Below are 20,253 nucleotides of genomic sequence, written 5' to 3'. Positions count from 1 at the left end.
AATTCAGTGTGGTTTTGTAGGGTTCTGCAGGAAGACAGGGACAACGTGGACCGTTTGGACCAAAGGTACCCTATATAACAAAGAGCATTTTAAAGCTAGCGTATTTTGTTTTGGCATAGATTTTTGATTTCTATATTCCCAACATTCGCCTTAATAAAACAACTTCTTGGTTAACATTCATATATTAACCAAGTATGTGACAAATTTTGTTCTCTTTCACGTGGGATATGCAATATTATTTTATATTACTGGAATGCAGTTGCATATTACTGTACATACTGGATTCGGTACGAATAGAATTAATTCACATTTATACTAGAACTGGGGAGATGCTCTAAGAAGTCTGCTGTAACATGGTACTTTCATTTCACTTTTTAGGAAGTTTGACAGTTTCTCTTTATCCCTCATCCATACAACATCATTGTGGTTTCCAAGAGGTTATATGTGTGCCATTGAAAGGGAAAGCTCTAGAAAATTACCTTCTGCGGTGATCGTGGAAGGCTCTAGAAAAATGTCCTCAAAGATTCTAGGGAAGAAAAAAGTTAATTGTCATATTGTTTTGCCTTGGTTTTATATTAAGTTCAGCTGTAGCTGAACTTCTCCACTTTTAGGACAGTATTGGTTAAGTAGCCCTGAAATAGTTTAAGCCAGGAACATATATTGAAAAAAGGGAGAGATGAAAAAAGAAGTAAATGGGCAGACCCCCAGAATGGGGCCATAGCCAGGAGGAGGCTGTTTCTGTTCCTTTGTAAAGACTAAATTCTGCACAAGTTAGTAATACAGCAACACCTTTCCAGCACCTTAAAACTCCTGTGTGGAGTTTAAGAACCTCTAAATCTTCATTGCCTCAGGAACTGAGAGCAATGTTGAGGTAGCAGAAGATAGATTGGGGCCCCATGCTCTCTTCCATAAATCTATATCTGGACACACACAGCACAAAGTCACTGGCTACCAGAAAGCAGAGTGCTGGTAACAAAAGCTGCAAGAATCTTTACTCCGTAGGAGAACAGCAACTGGAGATCTGGGCAGCTCCTGATGTCTAGGGTCTGCAGAGCTTAGCAAAAAGGCCCTTTACTGTGTAGCTCCTCTTGTTAATGCTGGAGGACATGAGCAGGTGCAATCTCTGAGCTAAAAATATATTTCTTGTTAAAAATAGGAATACTGTTTTTAGAATATTGTGGATTTTTTTTCCACAAAGACTTCAGAAAGGAGGTAGCATTCTGGATTTTGGAGTCGGATTGGAACTGAAAAGAAAGTTATCAATCTTTGGCCGGGAGACTTCACCACAACCTGTACTTACCTTTTGGTTGACGAATCTTCATTCATTCATCCCTAAAATCATAGAGATACAGAAAGAAACTGATTATCTGTTGCCTGACAAAGCCCAGTACACTTCAGCAAAATTAATATAAAGTGGCTATAATATACTATCATTCTCATGGGGGCAAATTTTACACCCACTTTTTATGGTTATAATTGACTTCACTAGGCAACAGTGGCAAAATACAACAGCCACCCACTTTCAAAAAGCAAGAGCTCAAGAACCACAAGTTTATAGTTTAAGGTACAGTTAAATTATGTTTCATGTATCCTTCACCCTTCAAACATCGCAGACATAGAGCTGTCAGAGCAAGTTTGTTGCGACCAAAGTTTAACCTGTTTCCTAACCAATAAATATAGATCCAAATTCTGCTTTCATATTTACTATGGAAAGCTTCTTTTCTTAAAAAAAATAAATAAAAAATAATAATATATAAGCTTCCTGCATTCATGAATATAAACACTCCTAAAAGACAAAACCAATAAAAGCTTTCCAGCAAGTGCAAATGTAACATTCTATGCAATGATCTTAACTCCTTGTGACTTTAATGCTGTTTATAGTCTCTACATATTCACTCTCTGTAAAGAAATCAAGAAATTCTGCCCACTCAGAGCCAGAGCACTGCAGCACCAGTCCCACAGGTGGAGCAGTGCAGTATTCGACACTTTGCTCATGGTACACTACAGTACCTGGGTAGGTGATGAGAACAGAGCAGTGTGGAAGGGGCTTATTTACCTGTATCAAAGGAAGACAGTGAATCACTTGTGGAGGTAAAAATTGCTGTGGCTTTGGGAGATCTGGGGAATGGGTGTGCACCCATGTGCAGATTTTGGCCAATGAATAAGAAGGTTCAGGCATGTAGCTTGGTACATGCTCAGCAAAAGCAGCATGTAGTGACTGGAAACTATAAGAAGATGCTGGTGGCAACTGGAGGTTAAACCTCCCCAAACCAAATCACAAAAGTATACTGAGCATCACTTTACAGAAAATATGCCTTGTTTTTGACTAATCATTTTGCTACATTCAGTCTCTTTATTTTCAGAGAAAGTAACATACATGTTTAGAATACATGTAATCACAGCTCACTACTTCAGCCCTACTGTGTCTCTGTTTCAGGGAGAAAAAGGCAACATTGGTCCACCAGGCTCAAAGGTGGGAAACTCATTTAATTTGATCTAAAACTTCAATAAGTTCTTTCTTCCTCTTAGATTCCTTTCTTCCTTTTATGCACTCAGGTGGCAATGAACATTTCTAGCACTGTCAGACTATTAAATGGCACAGAGATTACTCTGGAAAAAGAACTGCTTCTGAGTGGAATTTTGATTATCAATAGGCAGTATAACCTGTTGTTTAAGACTTTTGTTTAAAATACAGTTAAATTTGCATTTAAAATCCAGTTCTTCAAATGCATGATACCATGATGTTTTTCTGACGCCATTTTAATTTTCAGCAAAATTGAAATGAAAATCAACAAATGTTATATAACCAACATCAAGTTCCACATGCCTCTTCATCCTCGTTCTCATAGCATACAGCCTGCATTCTCCACCCAAGCACTGCCCCCATGACTCACTTTTCTGGTGCAAGAGCAGATATGTATAGTGCCATGCAGAGGCCTTAGGAGCCATCTATGACCCCAATCTGGTGTTAAGTACATAGGCCACTGTTCTGGCCTATTTCTGCGCTAGAACTTCCCCACCATGCTGCAGCCATCTATCCCATACCTGACCATGCAGGAGGCTGGAAGGATCCTCTCAAGGTCATCTACTCCAGTATCACACTTAAAAGTTTGGATCACCAACACTAGCTCAGGTCAGCAATGTTTTTTCGTTCACTAGTCTTCAATACCTCCAAGTCAGTTCCATGGGCTTTCTGAGTATTTTGTGCTGGAGCGTCACTATCCTGCTAGGGAAGACAGTTTCCTTAATGTCCAGCCTGTGTCTCTAAATCTATAATTTGTCCTAGCTGTCTAACTCCTTCCACATGCCAGCAGTGCCTGCAGTGTGCACAAGCTAGACCTACTGTTTTGAATCAGCGCAGCTGCTAGCCGTGAGACTCCATCAGAGTGGAAATCAGCTCATTTACCCCGGTTAACACAGTGTTAGTGCTGGAGCCAGGTCCTTCCTCTCCATTTTTCCCCATTAGCCTCTTCCCCTGTATAGCCTGGCTTGGGCTCCTCTTTCCTCATCACCAAAACTCCTGCCTGAGATCATGTGGCTTCTGCCAGCCCTGGCAGACTTGGGTGCCTGGTGCAGGCAAAAGCCAGCAGAGGGCGGTGCTGGGGCAAATAAATTAAATTAAAACAAATCAAAACAAAATAAAACAAAATAAAATACTTCTCTTGCATCGAAATCAAAAGTTGCTCAGCGAAACAAGTAATCTTGATTAGACCCTTCTGCATGCTGAATATTTACAAGAGTATTATCGTAGTCTTCTAACAGCATCTGCTTGTTTATTTAAAAAATAACAACAACAACAATATAGCAGGACTCTGTTTGCCATAAATTCCATCTGCTGTACATATTTTGAGTGTTATCATTTCACAGAAGTAATTGTCAGCATGATAATTAAATCTGATGCATGGATGCATTGTACAGTTGTTTTAAAGTCTTCTTTTTAACCTGAGATTATAGATTATTTTCTTACTTGAGTTACTATTTCTGCAACTGCTTCATTCTGTGGTCTGTGTTCCAGTAATTATTACCACTGATGTGACAAACACATTTCAAAAGCATGCATGTATTGTGAGTGGAGTAACTACAGTGTTATTTAAAAATAATCCATCTCTTTAATCCTCAGATACAAAACCTAATGATAGTCCTCTTGATAGGTATAACTTTCTAAAGGCACTGAAGAGACTGAAGTTCAAAGTCCCATTTTTACAAGTCACTCAATTGCCTAAATCCCATTAGCTTTCAACCTTTTATGCTGCAACTGACTATAAAATGAAAATTAGAATGCTTCTAAAATTACACTTTATCTTAATAAACAGTGTGTTTATTCCTGACACACGCTTTACTGATTACAGATTAAAATATGAATAGAAGAGAAAATCCATTCTTAATGAGAGACACACTTTTTATGCTGGTAGTTCTGTAGTCAGGAAAAGTAAGAGGGAAGATTTTGAATCTTATTAACAATTAATTTATATTTTCTCCATCACACCAAAAATGCATCAGAGAACATCATTTGACTTAGGATGCTTTGAAGCTCTATTGTATTCCCATAGAGCATTAGAGAATTCCCAGTGATTTTATTGGGTCAGATCCATCCATCCCAGTTTCCTGTCTACAACAATGGTCAAAAGCAGATGCTTAGACACAATTTGACCATAGAAAGGGGGAAGTTTTGCATTATAGTCGCCCTGCATACCCTCCCAGATTTCAACAATTTGTAACTCAGGAACCTCCTCAGCCAGAGATGGTTTCTATATTAGAAATATTCCATAGATCTCTTTGGCATGAACTTGATATCTCCCCTGGAGGTCATGCAGACTTTTACCATCTGTGGTATCTTGTGGCAAGGTGTTTGAACAGCGTAATTATACCTTGCATGAACTTCTCTCCAACTGTTTTCTTATCATGCTCACTAGCTCTTGTACTAGAAGAAGTCCAGTATTCAGAAATTCTGTATGGAAGTTACGGACATATGATAACTATATACAGTGACGTAGCAATCTCTAGCATTCACTTTATTCTTTGACAGCTGCTGAGCTGACTTTTTCAGAGAATTATCTACATCTATTAGATTTTTGTGACACTATCTACTGTAAGACCCCAAAAATATTTTCTTAAAGTAGAACCAAATACAGGAAGCAAAACAACCCTCTCCTAAAAAAGCCCCAAAAATCAAACAACAACAAAAACACAAAATCAACACAGTGCTGGTCTGGTACCTGGAAGAATCATTAAGCTGTTCTCTGTCTTTTTTTTTTTTATTTTTTTTTTTTGCACTTTCACATAACATAGAAGAAAACACATGCAAAAATGTAGTTCACTGTTTATCAATGTTTATCAATGCTTTAAAACTTCATTGTCTTCTTTTATCTATTTTTCTCTAGGCCAACTGCATTATCATCACTGTGTGATAGTTGATGTTTTTTTCATAGGATAGAATCAGATTTTTGGTAACAATGTCAGTTCTGTATTAAATTACAGCAGGGGTTATCAAACTTTTTGCCCCATACATAGTCTCTCCAAATACGTTCCACACCTCTCCCCCTGCTTCCTCCAGTTAGATCATCACTTAACTGAAGGGTGGAAATAATCTGGAAAATGTATCTTGGGAGAAAGCAACAGAATTCACCTCTTTAGTACAGAGATGGGAGCAGTGGAGAAGAGTGATTGAAGCTGTACTAAAAAAGATCTGCTCTGAAGAGGAGAAATCAGAAGGAAGAGTGAAGACAGTTGATGATTGATGAGAGCCACTGATCATAATTCAGCTGAGCTCTCCACAAACATGTCTCACAGTCCCCTCAGGATACATCTTATGTTCCTCTGAGAGTGGTAAAGTCCTGCTTTTATGAGACTGAATGCAATTACAAGTGAATAATAGTGTTTTTGTTGTGGCAGGGTATGCCAGGTACAGATGGAAGACCAGGCTTTCCTGGCATCGCTGGGCGTCCTGGAGACATGGTGAGTTTGGCTGTTGTACTCTGTGATCGCTTAACACACTGGCTCCCAAACCCATGTCTCAAGGATCGTCAGCAACCTCCATAGCATCTGCTATTAGTCTGTGGAGAGCTTGACATGGGTTTGCCCTACCTAACTTGGAGCAGTTACCTGAGGCACCAGACATAGGAGCAGAGTCTCCCTTGCCCGCCTTGCTAGCCAAGAGTGATGTAGGCCTCTTGAGAGGCTGACTCAAACTTTCCAATGCTCCTTCTGTTTTTAATCTTTCAGAAATAAACTCTGCTTTTAATTAGAGGGAAACCATCAGGCCTGTAGGTGATTTTAATGTATTTCTCCTGCTGAGGACCGAGAGTACGCTTTAGCCAGAACATCCCACTGCTCCTTCCCTGTCACCTGTCTCTGGCTTGTGCCAGCTAGGCTGTCTGTGTCCCCAGCAGAGTGAACCATATTGAGGGGCAGATCAAGCTTAGATATAACTTGCCCCAGAAATGGTTGTTTAGAACACCTCTGTTCCCTTGCTCAGCCCACTGAGCAATCCTAGACACAACCCGGGTGGTTAATGCTGATTCAGGAAGCAGCAGCCAGACATAGCTGATTTCAGTGCATTGAAGGAGCTTACTGAGTTAATCCCTGACTAATGAAATGTTGCATACTGTTTTGTTCCTTGTCACTTGTGAGCTCTGTCAAAGGTAGTGGCACATACTTTCAAACATCAAATCATCAGAGGGTCTGAGATGAAACCAGCTTAACCTTTCTGCGGTTTGATGAAGCTGGGGATCATTCCATGATGCCAGCATTTTACTTCATGTATTTTGTACAGCTAGAGAATGCCATTTTCACATTTTTTCTTTTCAAAACAGTTGTGTTCATTTTTATTATCACATACAGGGTCCAAAAGGGGAGAAGGGTGACCCAGGACCTCAGGTGAGATTGAATGGATTTCATTCTTGTTGAGAAATCTACTTGAAATGTAGTGTTTAGTAAATGGGCTTTCCATCTGTAATGCTCTTGAAATAGGGTGAACCAGGACAGGATGGGACCAGTATTGTGGGACCACCTGGACCACCAGGGCCACCAGGACCAATCATAGCAATACCTGCGGTAAGTATACTTGTTGAGAATCAAAGTTCTTGTAACTCAGCTTGAGGTGAAGAGGGCACAAGCAGTTGGAAATTCTGGTGTTGATGTTCAGGTCATAAACCCACTCTTCGAAACTAAAAATCTCAATATATCTCTAAATCAGATGGATATATTTTGAGAAGATGAAGTAGGACGGAAAATGGATAAAGAACCTACTAGAATCATGGGGTGATACTGAGAACTTCTCTTGAACTTTGCACTTGATTCTGCAGGAGCTGTGGAAGTTAAATAAAGATCAGCCAAGAAACACAAAGCTAGTAACAACACAAGGCAGCTGAGACACACCAGCGTGTAGGAGGAAGATGCAGCCAGCTTGTGTTCTCTGATGGGTATCCATTGTACAAACAGGAGCATTGTCTGTGTTGTGGAAGCATCAAAGGGTGAAATGCTCACTGTTCATACAAAGTACATCATATCCTTTAGCTGCACATATATTTTAAGTCAAGTTTGCTTTGTGCACCTCAGCATTTGCAAAAGCAATATTAATTAGCAGTAACAAAGCCAAGAAATTAGGATGAACCCCATTTCAAACTAACAACAAAAGTCTTTGGTAGTTAGCTTGATATGACTTTAAGAACTGGAGAGGTGTGAATGGCCACAAATTCTTCATGTTTGAGAGCTGGGGGCACCTAAATCAGCCGGATTCCTCCATAGTACTGCATATAACTACAGTCATAAATGACTTCTGATTACGAGGAGTGAAAATACCACACTAAGAAATCTGCATTAGGGGTAGCTGGGCATGGATGTTGTCAGAAAGCTGACTTCTGCATTACATTTTCTGTTGACCAAAGCAACGAGGCTGCTGCTTAGGCTTCCACTTGTGACAGGAAATCTAGCACAACTTGACATCCCAGAGCCCATATGATCAGTCCCAAAAGAATTTGTTTGGTTTCTTCCTAGCTTGTCATGTAAAATTGTCATCTTAAATGTGGCTCTAAGATCTTGGATGAGCGGACATATAGAACCATAGAAACGTTGCCTGGAAGGGACCTCTGAAGCTTATTTAGTTCAAATTCCTGCTCAAAGTGGGACTGTTACTAGCTCTGTACTTTGTCATGTTTCTGTTGGAGTGTCTGGCAATTTCCTCAAGAGTCTTGAGAGGAAAAGGTGGCCAAAAGACAGAAATGTGGTGTAAAACATATGTTCTTTCTCCCAACGTTGAAACAGTATAATTGTGGGACATTAGCATTTACCAGTCACTAAATAGTTCTATTTATAGTAATAATGAACCTGAATATGTTGTTCCTTAGCTCATTAATATTTGAAAAACACTGTAAGACCCTTAGCAGGAGGACAGCACATATAAGAAATGTGAAAAGATTATTGAAGCTAACAGAGCTAGAGACTGCATGGCTTCTCCCTACGTGTCATGATAGTCACAGTGCACATGTCATAACTAATACTTAACTAATGTATAACTGTCTGCAGTGCACACATGTCATAACTAGTACATAACTAATGTATAACTATGTCTGAAGGACCCTAATGTGTGTCTTCTGGATTGTCCAGAACATCTGAAAGAACCAAGTTCACTATGTGTTACAATAGTGTGCAGAATAATGTGCAGAAGCTGCATTACATCAGGTGCATTACAAACCAATGCAGAAACCCATTTCCTTCTCTTAATACCTCAGAGTTTTAAAAGTAGGCTATTTTTTGAAGTAAGGTGCATGTATATTTGGTTTTATGTACATTTGTAGCAAATAGGTATTGTGTGGGGATACAGCAAGTGCCATCTGTCCTCATATGCTTCAAAACCTATCCATTGTCAATCAGATGATTTCTCTGAGGACTTGGCAATCTGGATTTGGAAGCAGTTGATTAAATATGTGTGTGTGTGTGTGTGTGTGCATGTGCGCGCGCACGCCTGTGTGTGTGTGTGTGTGTGTGTGTGTGTGTGCCTGTGTGTGTGTGAATATATATGAAATTGAGTTCTACCTACCTCACAGATGTTTGTAGAAGAATGTAACCTTTGTTCATTATATACTTTCTGAGATAGAAGATTAAATTATTCAACCACATTTTGTTGATTCAGTCTCTCAGAAAAAAAACATCCCTTTCGTTAACATCAGTTAAGGGAAAGAACCACTGTGAGCAGATCTAGCAACTGCAATTAGAAATATAGGTGTAGAATAAATACCAGTTCTGACTGTTGCAATGTGGATGTTGGCTTGACCTGAGTGAAGGGGTCAGAGATCTTTTACCATTTAAGTGATCGACAAGTTAGTCAGGGAGATCATTCCCCAGATCAGGGTCTATGAGTTCACTCACTCAACCATTGTATTACTAAAGACAACAATACTTCCTGAGCTCTGGAAGTCCAATGGGCTGATCTGTCAGAGTCATACAGAAATTTTCTTGCTAAGATCTGAGAGGCTACCACTAAACAGATTTTCTGTGGCTTCACCACAATTCAACAAATTAAAGAGCTGGTGCAGTTTCAGTGTTGTTGCGGTATTAAAGTCTGATCTGGGCAGTTGTGGCTTAGGGCCAGGCCTCATCAGTAACTGTCAAAAAGCAGGTTGATAGAATTACACAGAAAAATGGCCCTTGATTTCCTCCTCATTTAACATGATCCCTATGTGCACTGAGGAAATTTGATTCTGGCAGACATGAGATACATGGCAGGAGCCACTTTTGACACTGGAAAAAGATAAGATAAAATAAATTTGAAGTCTGCAATGGAGCCTAGCCTTTTCCAGGCTTCTGCAGTACCTATTGACAATTGTTGGTTTCAGCAGCTTGCAGCTGTTTGTCTCCTGTAGTTGCCCTTGTTAGCAGTCTGAAAATCTGCTCTGAACTGTCCTGTGTAAAAAAAGGTCTCTCGGTTTGCTGTTGTTTGATATCCCAAAGTGATTAAACCAATATTCCTTGTCCTACATTGGTTATTTTACTCTTTTGCAGTCTGATCTGATATTTTGAGCATTTTCATGCATGTAATCATGACAGCTAGTAATTCACATTAGTTTTTTCTGGGCTTGTACCATATTGCATTAGTTGAGTAATGTATAGAAATAATTTTGAACAGAGAAAGTTTATTAGATAGAATTAAAAAAATGAGCAATTAATTATCTCTAGTTGTCATTTTTCATCAATAATTTAAGCACAAGAAATAAGTGAAAGTCCTGGAAAAAGAGATTTTGTGTTACCCATGTTCTTTGTGTAATTATAACAGTGGCATATTCATGCTCCTTGGATAGGAAGCTGAAGGTGTGAAGTGACAACAATGTTGTCCTTACTGTGAAGTCAGCACTTTCTGAACCAATGTGCTGTGTTGAAAAGTTACGTTGCTGGATTGTTGCTATTAAAGCTGTTTGCTCATTCAAAGAGGAAGGTAAATAATAACATACCTGCAGCAGTCTGGAAAAGCCATGATCTTTTTTTCCAAACATAATTCTTGTACCATACGTTTTCATATATTCTTCAGCACGGTGTATGCTTTACTGACTCTCAGTCAGAGTTTCTACTTGTCACTAAACCCTATTTATAAAATACAGGAAGTGCCTGGTCCCAAGCTCAACAAAGCCTTTGGGATTCTCTCCATTGACTTCAGTGCAGTTTGGATTGGGCCCAGAAAGAATGAATACTGAGTAATTCCATACTGAAAAGACTGCTTAAACCCAGAGCTCCTGGAATTCTGCCAACAGCTGTAGATAAAGCAGAACAATTACAACTACAGGGTTTTTTTATTACTGTCATTAAAATAATAGCCTACATCCTGCTCCCTCTCTGGGACATGTAGTGGCTGGAATGTAGTGGAACAAGACGTATTTTGCTACCTAGGAGCAATGCAGTGGAGAGCTCATGCAGGCTGGGTGATGGAGTGCTGATAACAGAACTTTTGCTGTTTTTTAATTGCTTCAGTGACAGTTTTCCAGAGTTACTTGTAGCACATGAAGACAGGGAGTAGGTAGCAGCACCCAGTAAACAGTAACGACTTTCGGCTGCATGAATCATAAAGCCAACGGGACTTCAAAACACAGAAAGTTGACCACATGCTGCCTTGCTTCAGATGTCATGGGTAAGATAAGATAATATAAGATATGACTGAGCAGGTCTGTCCTCTGTTATCTTCTTATTCACATTCCAGTTTGGAAAACTACTATTCAGACACTATAATTGGAAGGGACCTTGGGGATCATTTGATCAAGCCTCCCGCTCAAAGCAGGGAATTCAAAGTTAATTCCTGAGTATTCCATTCCTGACAGGTGTTACAAAGGATTGTGATCTGATGGCATTGATCAGGACATGCTTGCACACAGAGGAGACGTGCAGATTTCACAGTACCTTGGTTACAACACCCTTATTTGTGTGCTGCATGGAATCCTCTGGCACCAGCAGGCAAACCCTGCCCTCATGAAAGTCAGAGACTTTTGTTATGTTTAATGGGAATGTACTGCTGTACACAAAACCTGAAACTGAAATGGACAGAGTGGCTTGTCTGCTAAACAAGTGGACTAGTTCAAGGCTCTATGGGGATTCAGTACATATTTCTGAATCCAAAATAAGGTTAGATTAACACACAATAAATGAAACTGTTGGGTGAAAGAGATGAATCAAATGACAAAAACTGAGTAAGGCTCTCTATTCACTTGCAACATTTATGTGGAGCAAGTGCTTATATATCATTCTGAATTGTAATGTACAGAATTGTATGTAATTTAGGTAATACTGGGACCAATACTGTTTAATGTCTTCATTAACAACCTGGATGATGGGATGGAGAGCACTCTAAGAAAGTTTTCAGTTACCAGATTTGGGGCATGTCAATACTCTGGTGGACAGTGCTGCTGTTCAGAGGGACCTGGCTGGCTGGAGAAATGAACCGACAAGACCCTGTTGGAGTTCAAAAAGACTAAGTGCAAGATCTTGCACTGGGGATGGAATAACCCCTTGCAACAGTACAGGCTATTGGCAGATTGTTTAGGAAGCAGCTCTGCAGAAAAGGATCTGGTGGTCATAGTGGATAGAAGTTAGCAGGGTGCTCCTGCAGTGAGGAAGCCCAACCACATCCTGAGCTGTATTAGTAAGATGGTAGCAAGCAGGTCCAGGAAGATGATCCTTACCCTCTATTCAACATTTTTGAGACTGCATATGAAGTACTCTGTACACTTTGCAGCTCCCTAGTACAAGAAAGATATTGACATACTGCAGTGAGTCCAGCAGAGTGTCACCAAGATGGTCGGGGGCTGGAGCATATGATGTATGAGGAGAGGCTGAGAGAACTGGCTCTGTTCAGCCTGGAGAAGAGAAAGCTAAAGGGAGACTATATTGCTGTCTACAACTACCCAATCAGAATACAAAGAAAAGATGGGGTTAGACTCTTCTTAGAGGTGCACAGCAATAGAATGAGAGGCAACCGACATGAACTGGAACATAGGGAATTCCAATTAGATATAAGCAAAAATGTCTTTACCCTGAAGGTGGTCAAATACTTTAACCAGTTGCCCAGAAAGGATGTGGCATCTCTATCCTTCAAAGTGTTCAAGACTCAATTGCACAAATACCTGTACAACCTGATCTAACTGGACCCAGTTTGAGCAGGGTGTTGCACTAGCTGACCTCTGGAGGTCCCTGCCAACCTATAATCACAAACTAGAGAGGTCTCCAAGTTAGTGCTGATCTTGCTAATTCCAGGCTTGGGAAGGCTCAACCAGTTTGGCGGATCCAAGCTAGTTTCTCTGATCACTCTGTATTGCATTGAGTAGGCACAGCAGCTTGCTCAGAGTTAACTTAGGAATCATTGCATGGTGCAGCACTGTGTGATACAGACATGTCCAGAATATAACTTTGAATCTACAACAAGGTGTGTGCAGTCAGACAGTTTCACCATCTCAGAACTCCACTGATGTATTGGACTCTAAAACTTTTATTTTAATCTCTATCTTATGATGATGATGTCAGGTCACAGCATTTTGTTTCAGAGTTTTCAAATCTTTCCCCCAGTTAGGGGTTTCATGAGATTGAGTTGATGAAAGTTTAAAGTTTAAAGCATTCAGAGATCCTTATATATAAAGTAGATTTTGTTGTTCCAGATGCAGCCTCTGTTGCCTCATTTGTGTTCTCCCCACAGTTATAATGGGATGCTTTAATTGTGTGTGTATTTCCAAAAACGTATGTCTGTTCCAGATAACCATTTGAAATAATCTGTTCCTTATCCACTTTTTTAGCTACTACTGAATGATACAGATGGAATTTTTAATTCCACTAGAATTAAAGGACTGCTTGGGCCTCCAGTGAGTATATGCTGCTATATTAGATGTTCAGATTTGCTCTGTCTTCAATGTCTTCTTTTAAGTACTGTCTACAGATCAGTTTCGTATGCCTCAGAAATGTGGGTGTAAATCCTGCTAACTTCATCAAGAAGCTGTACAGGAGTACAACAGAGCTGCATCTTGTGTGGATACATTAATTTTCATATATTTGTTTTGAAGAAAACAATTGGGGAGGTTGGTTTAGCTCTGGATCTGAACTATATGTTCAGAATGATAGAAATGTGGAACAGATGCAAAAATAGGGACTCAGATTTACATAGCATTTCTTCCATTTTTTTTCTCTTCTTGTTTTTCAAGTCATGATATATTGGAACAAAGTTGTTTTTCACTTCTACTTGAGTCTGTGATTAGGAATGCTAAGCTTCAGTGTGTGAGTTTTGTCTCATAGCAGTTAGAATTGTGGATTCCATGTACAGCTGGAAATCTCACAGGAGAACCACAGATGTGAAATTTCAGGCTCTGTTTTGCAGCCAGGAGTTTATAAGAGTTCAGTCAAATACTGGATGCTTCTTGGTACTGATTTCAAATTCCTAGAGCTAGATCCACAGAGAAGCCTACCTTCTTTGTGCTGTGGAGTCTATGCAAAGTTAGAGCAGAACTGATCTGAAAAACAACAATATATTGCACTTTGCAAAATTTTACTCCCCAAAGCTCAGCATCATGCTTCACAGCTAGTTTAATTTGAAGAGTGTTGTTTGTGTGTTTTTGCTGCTTGGTTTGCATGCTAGGTAAAATCACAAAGTGAGCCCAGTTCTGCTCTCCCAGCTCCTCTCATTCAATCCCTGTTGAAACAAGGAAGACCAGAGTGTGTGTACCTGATAACAGAATTTGACTCTGCATAGCCACAATGAAAAAAAGATTCATACTATTGATACAACTGCCCCAAAACAAGTATTTTTTGAATATATTAGTGAACTGAGGAGAAGAGCATTAGCTCCAATAATAGCTTTCAACCCTGTGTCTGTGTGCCTGTTAGCCCATCATGCCTCTTTTTCTCTTTTCACATGGCAAGATGACACTATTATAGGGGCTGCTTTGCTTATGGTAAAACAGCTTTCTGGAGGAGCGTTTTGCTGTATTTCTTAAAGGTCTGATTCTCCCAAGCCCTGGACATAGTAGGATAAGAGCATATCAGGCCCTCTTGTGTGAACCCTGTTACTGCAGCTAGTTGCCAACCAAACCTTAGATGACAGATGCCCCAAATGATGTAGATGAGTGGGTTCATGAGTTTAGCCAAAGTGCAGTGATTTGTAATACTGATTTCAGTTAATTCCAATAGTAGGTCCTGCAACTTAAACTGCAATGGAAACTTTGCATCATTCAGAACCTGCACCTCTGAGTACTCCCTAGTCAGGAAGGAGGAGCAGTCCCATAGTAATTCATATAATATGCAGGTGAAACTAGAACTAAGGGGGCTCTCTTTGAATATCACAGTGGGGCAATTTTAAATATACTCAGTGCAAATCCAAATCCATATTTCTTCTCACAGTCTAGTGGACAAAATGTGATCCACAGATAACCAGTAGCTTAGTGGCAAAGGCTAAGGGAGGGCTATTGTGTTCCCTGTGGTGGACACTGAAAAGGACTCAAAGGAGGCTGAGTTATGGTGGTCTTTGATATGTGGAAAACGTCAGCTTTCTTCTGCTTTTCCTGAATCTCTGTTCTTTCAGTTCTGGAAAAAAATCTAATGTCCCAAAAAAAGTTATAAGGTCAGGGTACTGTGGAGTGTTTGCAGCTTACCACTGGCTGAAAGAAATTCTTCCAGTTTCAGATCAATTAATATTCACAAGTTAGGAGGTACATGTAAACTGCACTTTCTGTTTCGCAAGTCCATAATATGTTTTTATATGGATCTGGTTTTTTTTGCATTTTGCAGGGACCAGATGGTAAGCCAGGTCTACCAGGATTTCCTGTAAGTATTATGTTCCTGGGATTTAAATACATATTCTTGAATATACTTTAATATTTTAATATTTATGTAGCACAGAATTTATACAAGTTCTGATAAATTCTCATATGGGAGAACATAGGTCTTTATGCAGTCAACAGGATATTATGATTATGGTAGAAACGAACCCTGTGTTAAGACCTTTCTGCAGTTTAGATGCAGGCATATGATCTCAGGATCCTTTCTCTGCTGCCTAACTAAGAAGAAAGATGAGAAATCTGACAAATGATGTTGACAAAATGCTGGCAAATTGCCTGAAGTTCTGCAGAAGGTTGTTTACTGACTCGTGGGTATTGTGGACTGTACTGGAAGCTGGAAGTGGGGAAAAAAACTAAAAAATTATTTTTAGTTAAAAAAGAGCTGGTAAGATATAATCTCTCTGTCGTTAACAGAATTCCTACAGACATGAAAACACCTTTCTTGCGCTGATTTCAGCTCTTTTCTCTATCTCTTTTCTAATGTAGAAATCATGTAGACTTAAACTTGATTCTTGATTGATGAAATTATGACATAAGCCAAATGTTTTCTCTACGTAAGATATAAAAATGATCATTTTTTTCATACATATAATCTATATTTCAGATAAAAAATATTTTAAAGTACTATTCCTTTGAAAAATGTACCTTCAGAAATTCTTCTGAAAATCAGTGAGGTTAAATAGAATGAGAGAGAATAAAGTAGGGAGGAAAGAGAGAGTTTTAGGCTGAATTTCCACTTTTATTAATATTTACTTATTTCTGTTTGTGAACGTGTGTATATTCTACACTGGTGAAAAACATCAAGGGGTTATTTTTGTTGTTTTTAACAGATTCTCCCTATCTGATATTTGTTTTAGGGAATAAAGACAGCAATATGGTTTTATGAAAGTGCTTAGATTACAACCAAAGTGATTTAAAGTTCAAGATTTCCAGTTATTTAAAATTATATTTAGTAAAATTGCCCAGCTCCATATTCTCAGCAGATCTCACTATATGTATATGTACTCATTTTTACTTAGGGCCCTCGGGGACCAAAGGGAGATACTGGTTTATCTGGACCACGAGGACCTAAAGGACAACAGGTAAGAGAAAATGAGTAGGGAAAAGTACAAGCTGCAAAATGTATTAGGTAGAAAATAACATTGGTGACATTACAAGTTTTATGATTTTAATTTTGTTAGGGACTGGGCTGTTAATAAGTCTATGTGAAAAATTTACTAAGTGGAAATTGAAGCCATGCTGAACAAAATACCGTGATGTATTACTGAGAGCCGACATTCTGTCCCTTGGACTGAAATTCTGCAATGCACTTATCGGAATAAGTTTGCATAAACATTAAACACGAGGTGACCTTTTCTTGCAAGCTGATCATCTGTGCTGACAGCCTGGGATCCTAACTGAAAGGCCAAATATATAAGCATGATCTTTTCTTCCTCCTGCAATAGCACAAAAGGCTTTGCCTCCAGAAGTATATCACAGTGTTGCTGTTCCCAAAGAAAGTCTAAGACCTGGGGAACTCCTTCTTCTGGATTCTTTCTCTTATTTCTACACAATTGGGTTTGCATTATAGCACTGCTGTGATACAACTAAGGACTGACTCTGCTGTTTTGTAAATATCCCAGTCGTTGTTCTGTTCTTCTCCCCTTCTCCACCTGCAGGAAGCAGGGGAGAAGGACAAGTTATTACAATCTTGGGGATAAGAAAAACAAAAACACTTTCCTCTTATTCTTTGTGTTTGTAAGTAGCTGACCTCACTTTCTCACAGGTAATATGAAGCTTTGGGAATGGTTAATTATGGTTTGAAGTGAGATTGTAGGTGAACAGCAGCTTCAGTGCTTAGGAGGAAACATTCCAGGCCACAAATGCCAGTCCCCTTTTGACGTTCCTGTTGTTTTACCCAGTGAATAAAATCATCAAGCTGAACCTTAAAACTAGTTAAGTGGCTTTTTGGTGTGGTTTGGGGGATTTTGTTTGCTTTTTGGAGTATGTTGGGGGGCAGACTTCTACAGTCCCTAATGGAAACAACTTGAAACTCCCACCGATGACATGATGATTCTCAGGCTGATTATAAGCTGTGAACATAAGGTTATGCTCAAGGTTGATGATCTCAGGAAGCACAATGAATCTTTGTAGACCCCTAGGAATATTCCCCTTCAAGGATCATGAGAGGCTTCTATTGCAGCCTTGGGTGCGTAAAACCTCACAGAAGACAGTTAGTGAAGCCAGCTTCAAGGAGACTCCAAAGTGTGCCTTAAATATGGGGAAGATGAACCACAGGGGAAGGGCTACAAGTCCATCGGTGCAATTAGTTTCAAACCGGGTATTTTCCATTAGAGATCTTGGGAGAGCTATTGTACCAAGGTGCTCAGATTGCCTGAGTTAGGTAAAGAGAGTTATAGGTGAGGTCTAGAATAAGAACCATTTGTTTGCACTGGGGAATGAAAATTCATGGTTGTGGTGCCATTATTGAATGGAATTACACCTTGAAGAAGTGAAACTCAGAGGCTCATAATACTGGGGAGGTAATGAGGCTGCATTATGCTACAACTATTTGGAGAGAAAGAGCCATGCTTTCCTGATTGTCTAGTTCTTTCTAGGTAGTGTTCTATCAAACTTTCCCATTTCCAACAGGGCTTCCTGACCTGTATCTAAGCTGATGGTCCACAGGAAGATTCCAATAGCTTGTTTTCCTTTGGCATAGGTTTCTTTCGGACCCAGCGTATGTTTCATAGGGTTTGTGTCATGTGAGTGAGAGTAATTGAAAGTCAACCCTACTATACTGATTTTGCAGTATAGTGTTTTTTTCTGACTAATCTGTCACATTTCCAACAGCAATATTGCTGCTTTAACTTTTCCTGCTTCATTGATGGCTGCTTTGTAAACACTGTAAAATACTTTGGTAATTGCAGGGTGAAAAGGGAGAACCAGGAGCTCTCATTACTGCTGATGGATCTTTAACTGAATTGTTAGGAAGAAAAGGGCAGAAGGTGAGCTGACACTGCTTTATGTTCCTCCAGAATGTTTGGTGGCCTTCTTGCCAGTCACTTTTGCTAGATATTGCAGAAGTTCTCTCTTTCATCTGTGTGTTTGTCTGTCCCCAACAGGGTGAAGCTGGAGTGGTAGGACAGGTGGGACCAATGGTAAGACATTTCCAAAGTCTATTGGATTCTTTTTTGATTTTGTTTGGTTTTATAGATACTACTAAGTGTAAAGATAGACTGTTTTAGCTTTTCATTACTTCTGAGCAGAGGTGGAATGTTCATGCCTAAGGAATACTCATGTTAAAGGATGGTCAATGTCCTTTAGAAAAAATGTGTTTGTTACATATGTGCTGCTGTGAACTACATACTTAATTCAGGATTTAAATTTAGGTATTACCACTGTATTCTTTTTAACTCAACAGTGAAATATCTTCAAAGCTAGAAACTCGCCTGACTTATGCAGCGATTCTGAGTGAACTGGCAGAGAAAAGGCTGGGGGTGTGTCTAATTACTGTCTTCTACTATCTGAAATACAGCTTCATACAGTTCATCATATAGGCAAAGTCATTTAGAGGAAGTCCTTGCCAGCACTAGTCTCAGCGATAATGCTGCAGGAGAATTTGGCACATAGAGCCTGTCTCAAGACTTTGTCCAGCCGGTTGCTCTTCCTGCTCAGACCATTGTGCTGAACTGCCCAACTACAATTCAGGTTCATTGTAACAATCTGTTTTTCAGTTAGTGAAAGCTCATTAGCATTTCCTCACCAAAGGAATCTGTGATGATAGACAGAAGTGTATGGATTATATAAGTCAGAAAAACTTAATGTATTACTCCAAAAAACTTAAGATTATAAAAGGTAACAGGCCACTGCCAGTTCAGTTGAAACAGGTGACACTGAGGTAATGGACCTTAGTAGTTCCCACAGTTCATCTTCAGGGAACCCTAAGATGGTGGTAAGACTAGTTTTGTCAGTTTAGGTGATACATTCAGAGCACTGGACCTCTGCTTTTCATCTTTGCAGTGCTGAAATTGTCCACAGTGTCACCCAGAATGTGTAATCTTCAGTGCTTCCCCTAAAAGGCACCAACAACCTATTTGCCAGAGAAGTCTTGATTCAGACTTCCAAGTGTCTACTCATAATAATGGGAGAGGATTGTGAGGGATTTCATCCTTCAAGGCCAGAAAGGAGAACAGAGACCTGGTGACTTTTACTCTCCCTACTAGGTAAGATTTGAGGCAGGAGAGAACATGAAATTTTGCTGTCTGTTAAGCCCTGATACACAAGCAAACTTACAAGTGAACAGCTGAGTCAGGGAATTTTTTTCTTGGTTATTTCACCTCAGCTTCAGATCTAGACCTCTCCATGATAACGGGCATGCAATCTGATCAAAACTCTGTGTTGCCCATCACCAATCTCCTTGTTCGCATAGGAAGACACAGAACCTGAGATTCTTGGTGCAGAATTTTTCAGTTTGATCAATGCTGCTGTTGGCCATGATTCATTTTAGTATTGTCTCATAGAAAAAACCTCTTTGCAATTGGTTGGCATCTTGTGCAGCAATAATGTGCAGACTGCAGAGTGACTGCTTGGTCAGAGCCTCTGGGATATAACTTCCCATAGCTTTGATGTTAATGGTTTTGTTCCACTTTACGCAAGTTAAAGCTTTGGCCCAAGATCAGCTTTGAGATAACTGGGGACGCTGTTTGCTCCTCTCTGCCACTGGAGGCAGAATGAGCTCATAGATCCGTTTCCAAAATTTGGGGAAAAAAAGCCCCACTCCCTTCCTTTTTGAAACTTCAGCTGAAAGAAGCACAGTAGTTTGGACCACAAGGGATTAAGCACAGAGAAGAAGCTGACAGGCAGATTAGAGCTGCAGCAACCAGGGAGAGTCTCAGGAGGTGAGTATTGTCAAGAGCAAATGCAGAAGGGGTGGACTGAATCCAGCCTCCTGCTGTGGGGAAATGAGAAAGCACTG

The 20,253-nt window shown here is 39.8% G+C and overlaps 1 protein-coding gene across 2 annotated transcripts in view; it reads left to right on the top strand.

The window, feature by feature from the left end:
- Nucleotides 1–20,253, top strand: part of LOC134137146 (collagen alpha-1(XV) chain-like) — a 157,164-nt gene that overhangs the window by 104,221 nt on the left and 32,690 nt on the right. For both annotated transcript variants that reach the window (XM_062569760.1, XM_062569759.1), the window contains exons 18-27: nucleotides 21–65; nucleotides 2,438–2,473; nucleotides 5,893–5,955; nucleotides 6,841–6,876; nucleotides 6,970–7,053; nucleotides 13,266–13,331; nucleotides 15,247–15,282; nucleotides 16,316–16,378; nucleotides 18,206–18,283; nucleotides 18,401–18,436. In XM_062569760.1, the coding sequence (XP_062425744.1) occupies nucleotides 21–65; nucleotides 2,438–2,473; nucleotides 5,893–5,955; nucleotides 6,841–6,876; nucleotides 6,970–7,053; nucleotides 13,266–13,331; nucleotides 15,247–15,282; nucleotides 16,316–16,378; nucleotides 18,206–18,283; nucleotides 18,401–18,436 (543 nt within the window). The remainder of the gene's footprint in view (nucleotides 1–20; nucleotides 66–2,437; nucleotides 2,474–5,892; nucleotides 5,956–6,840; nucleotides 6,877–6,969; nucleotides 7,054–13,265; nucleotides 13,332–15,246; nucleotides 15,283–16,315; nucleotides 16,379–18,205; nucleotides 18,284–18,400; nucleotides 18,437–20,253) is intronic.

Source organism: Rhea pennata, chromosome 2 (genome assembly GCF_028389875.1).
Source record: "Rhea pennata isolate bPtePen1 chromosome 2, bPtePen1.pri, whole genome shotgun sequence".
Taxonomy (NCBI): Eukaryota; Metazoa; Chordata; class Aves; order Rheiformes; family Rheidae; genus Rhea; species Rhea pennata.
Note: the sequence above shows the minus strand (reverse complement) of the source record. Positions and strands in the feature narration are given on the sequence as shown.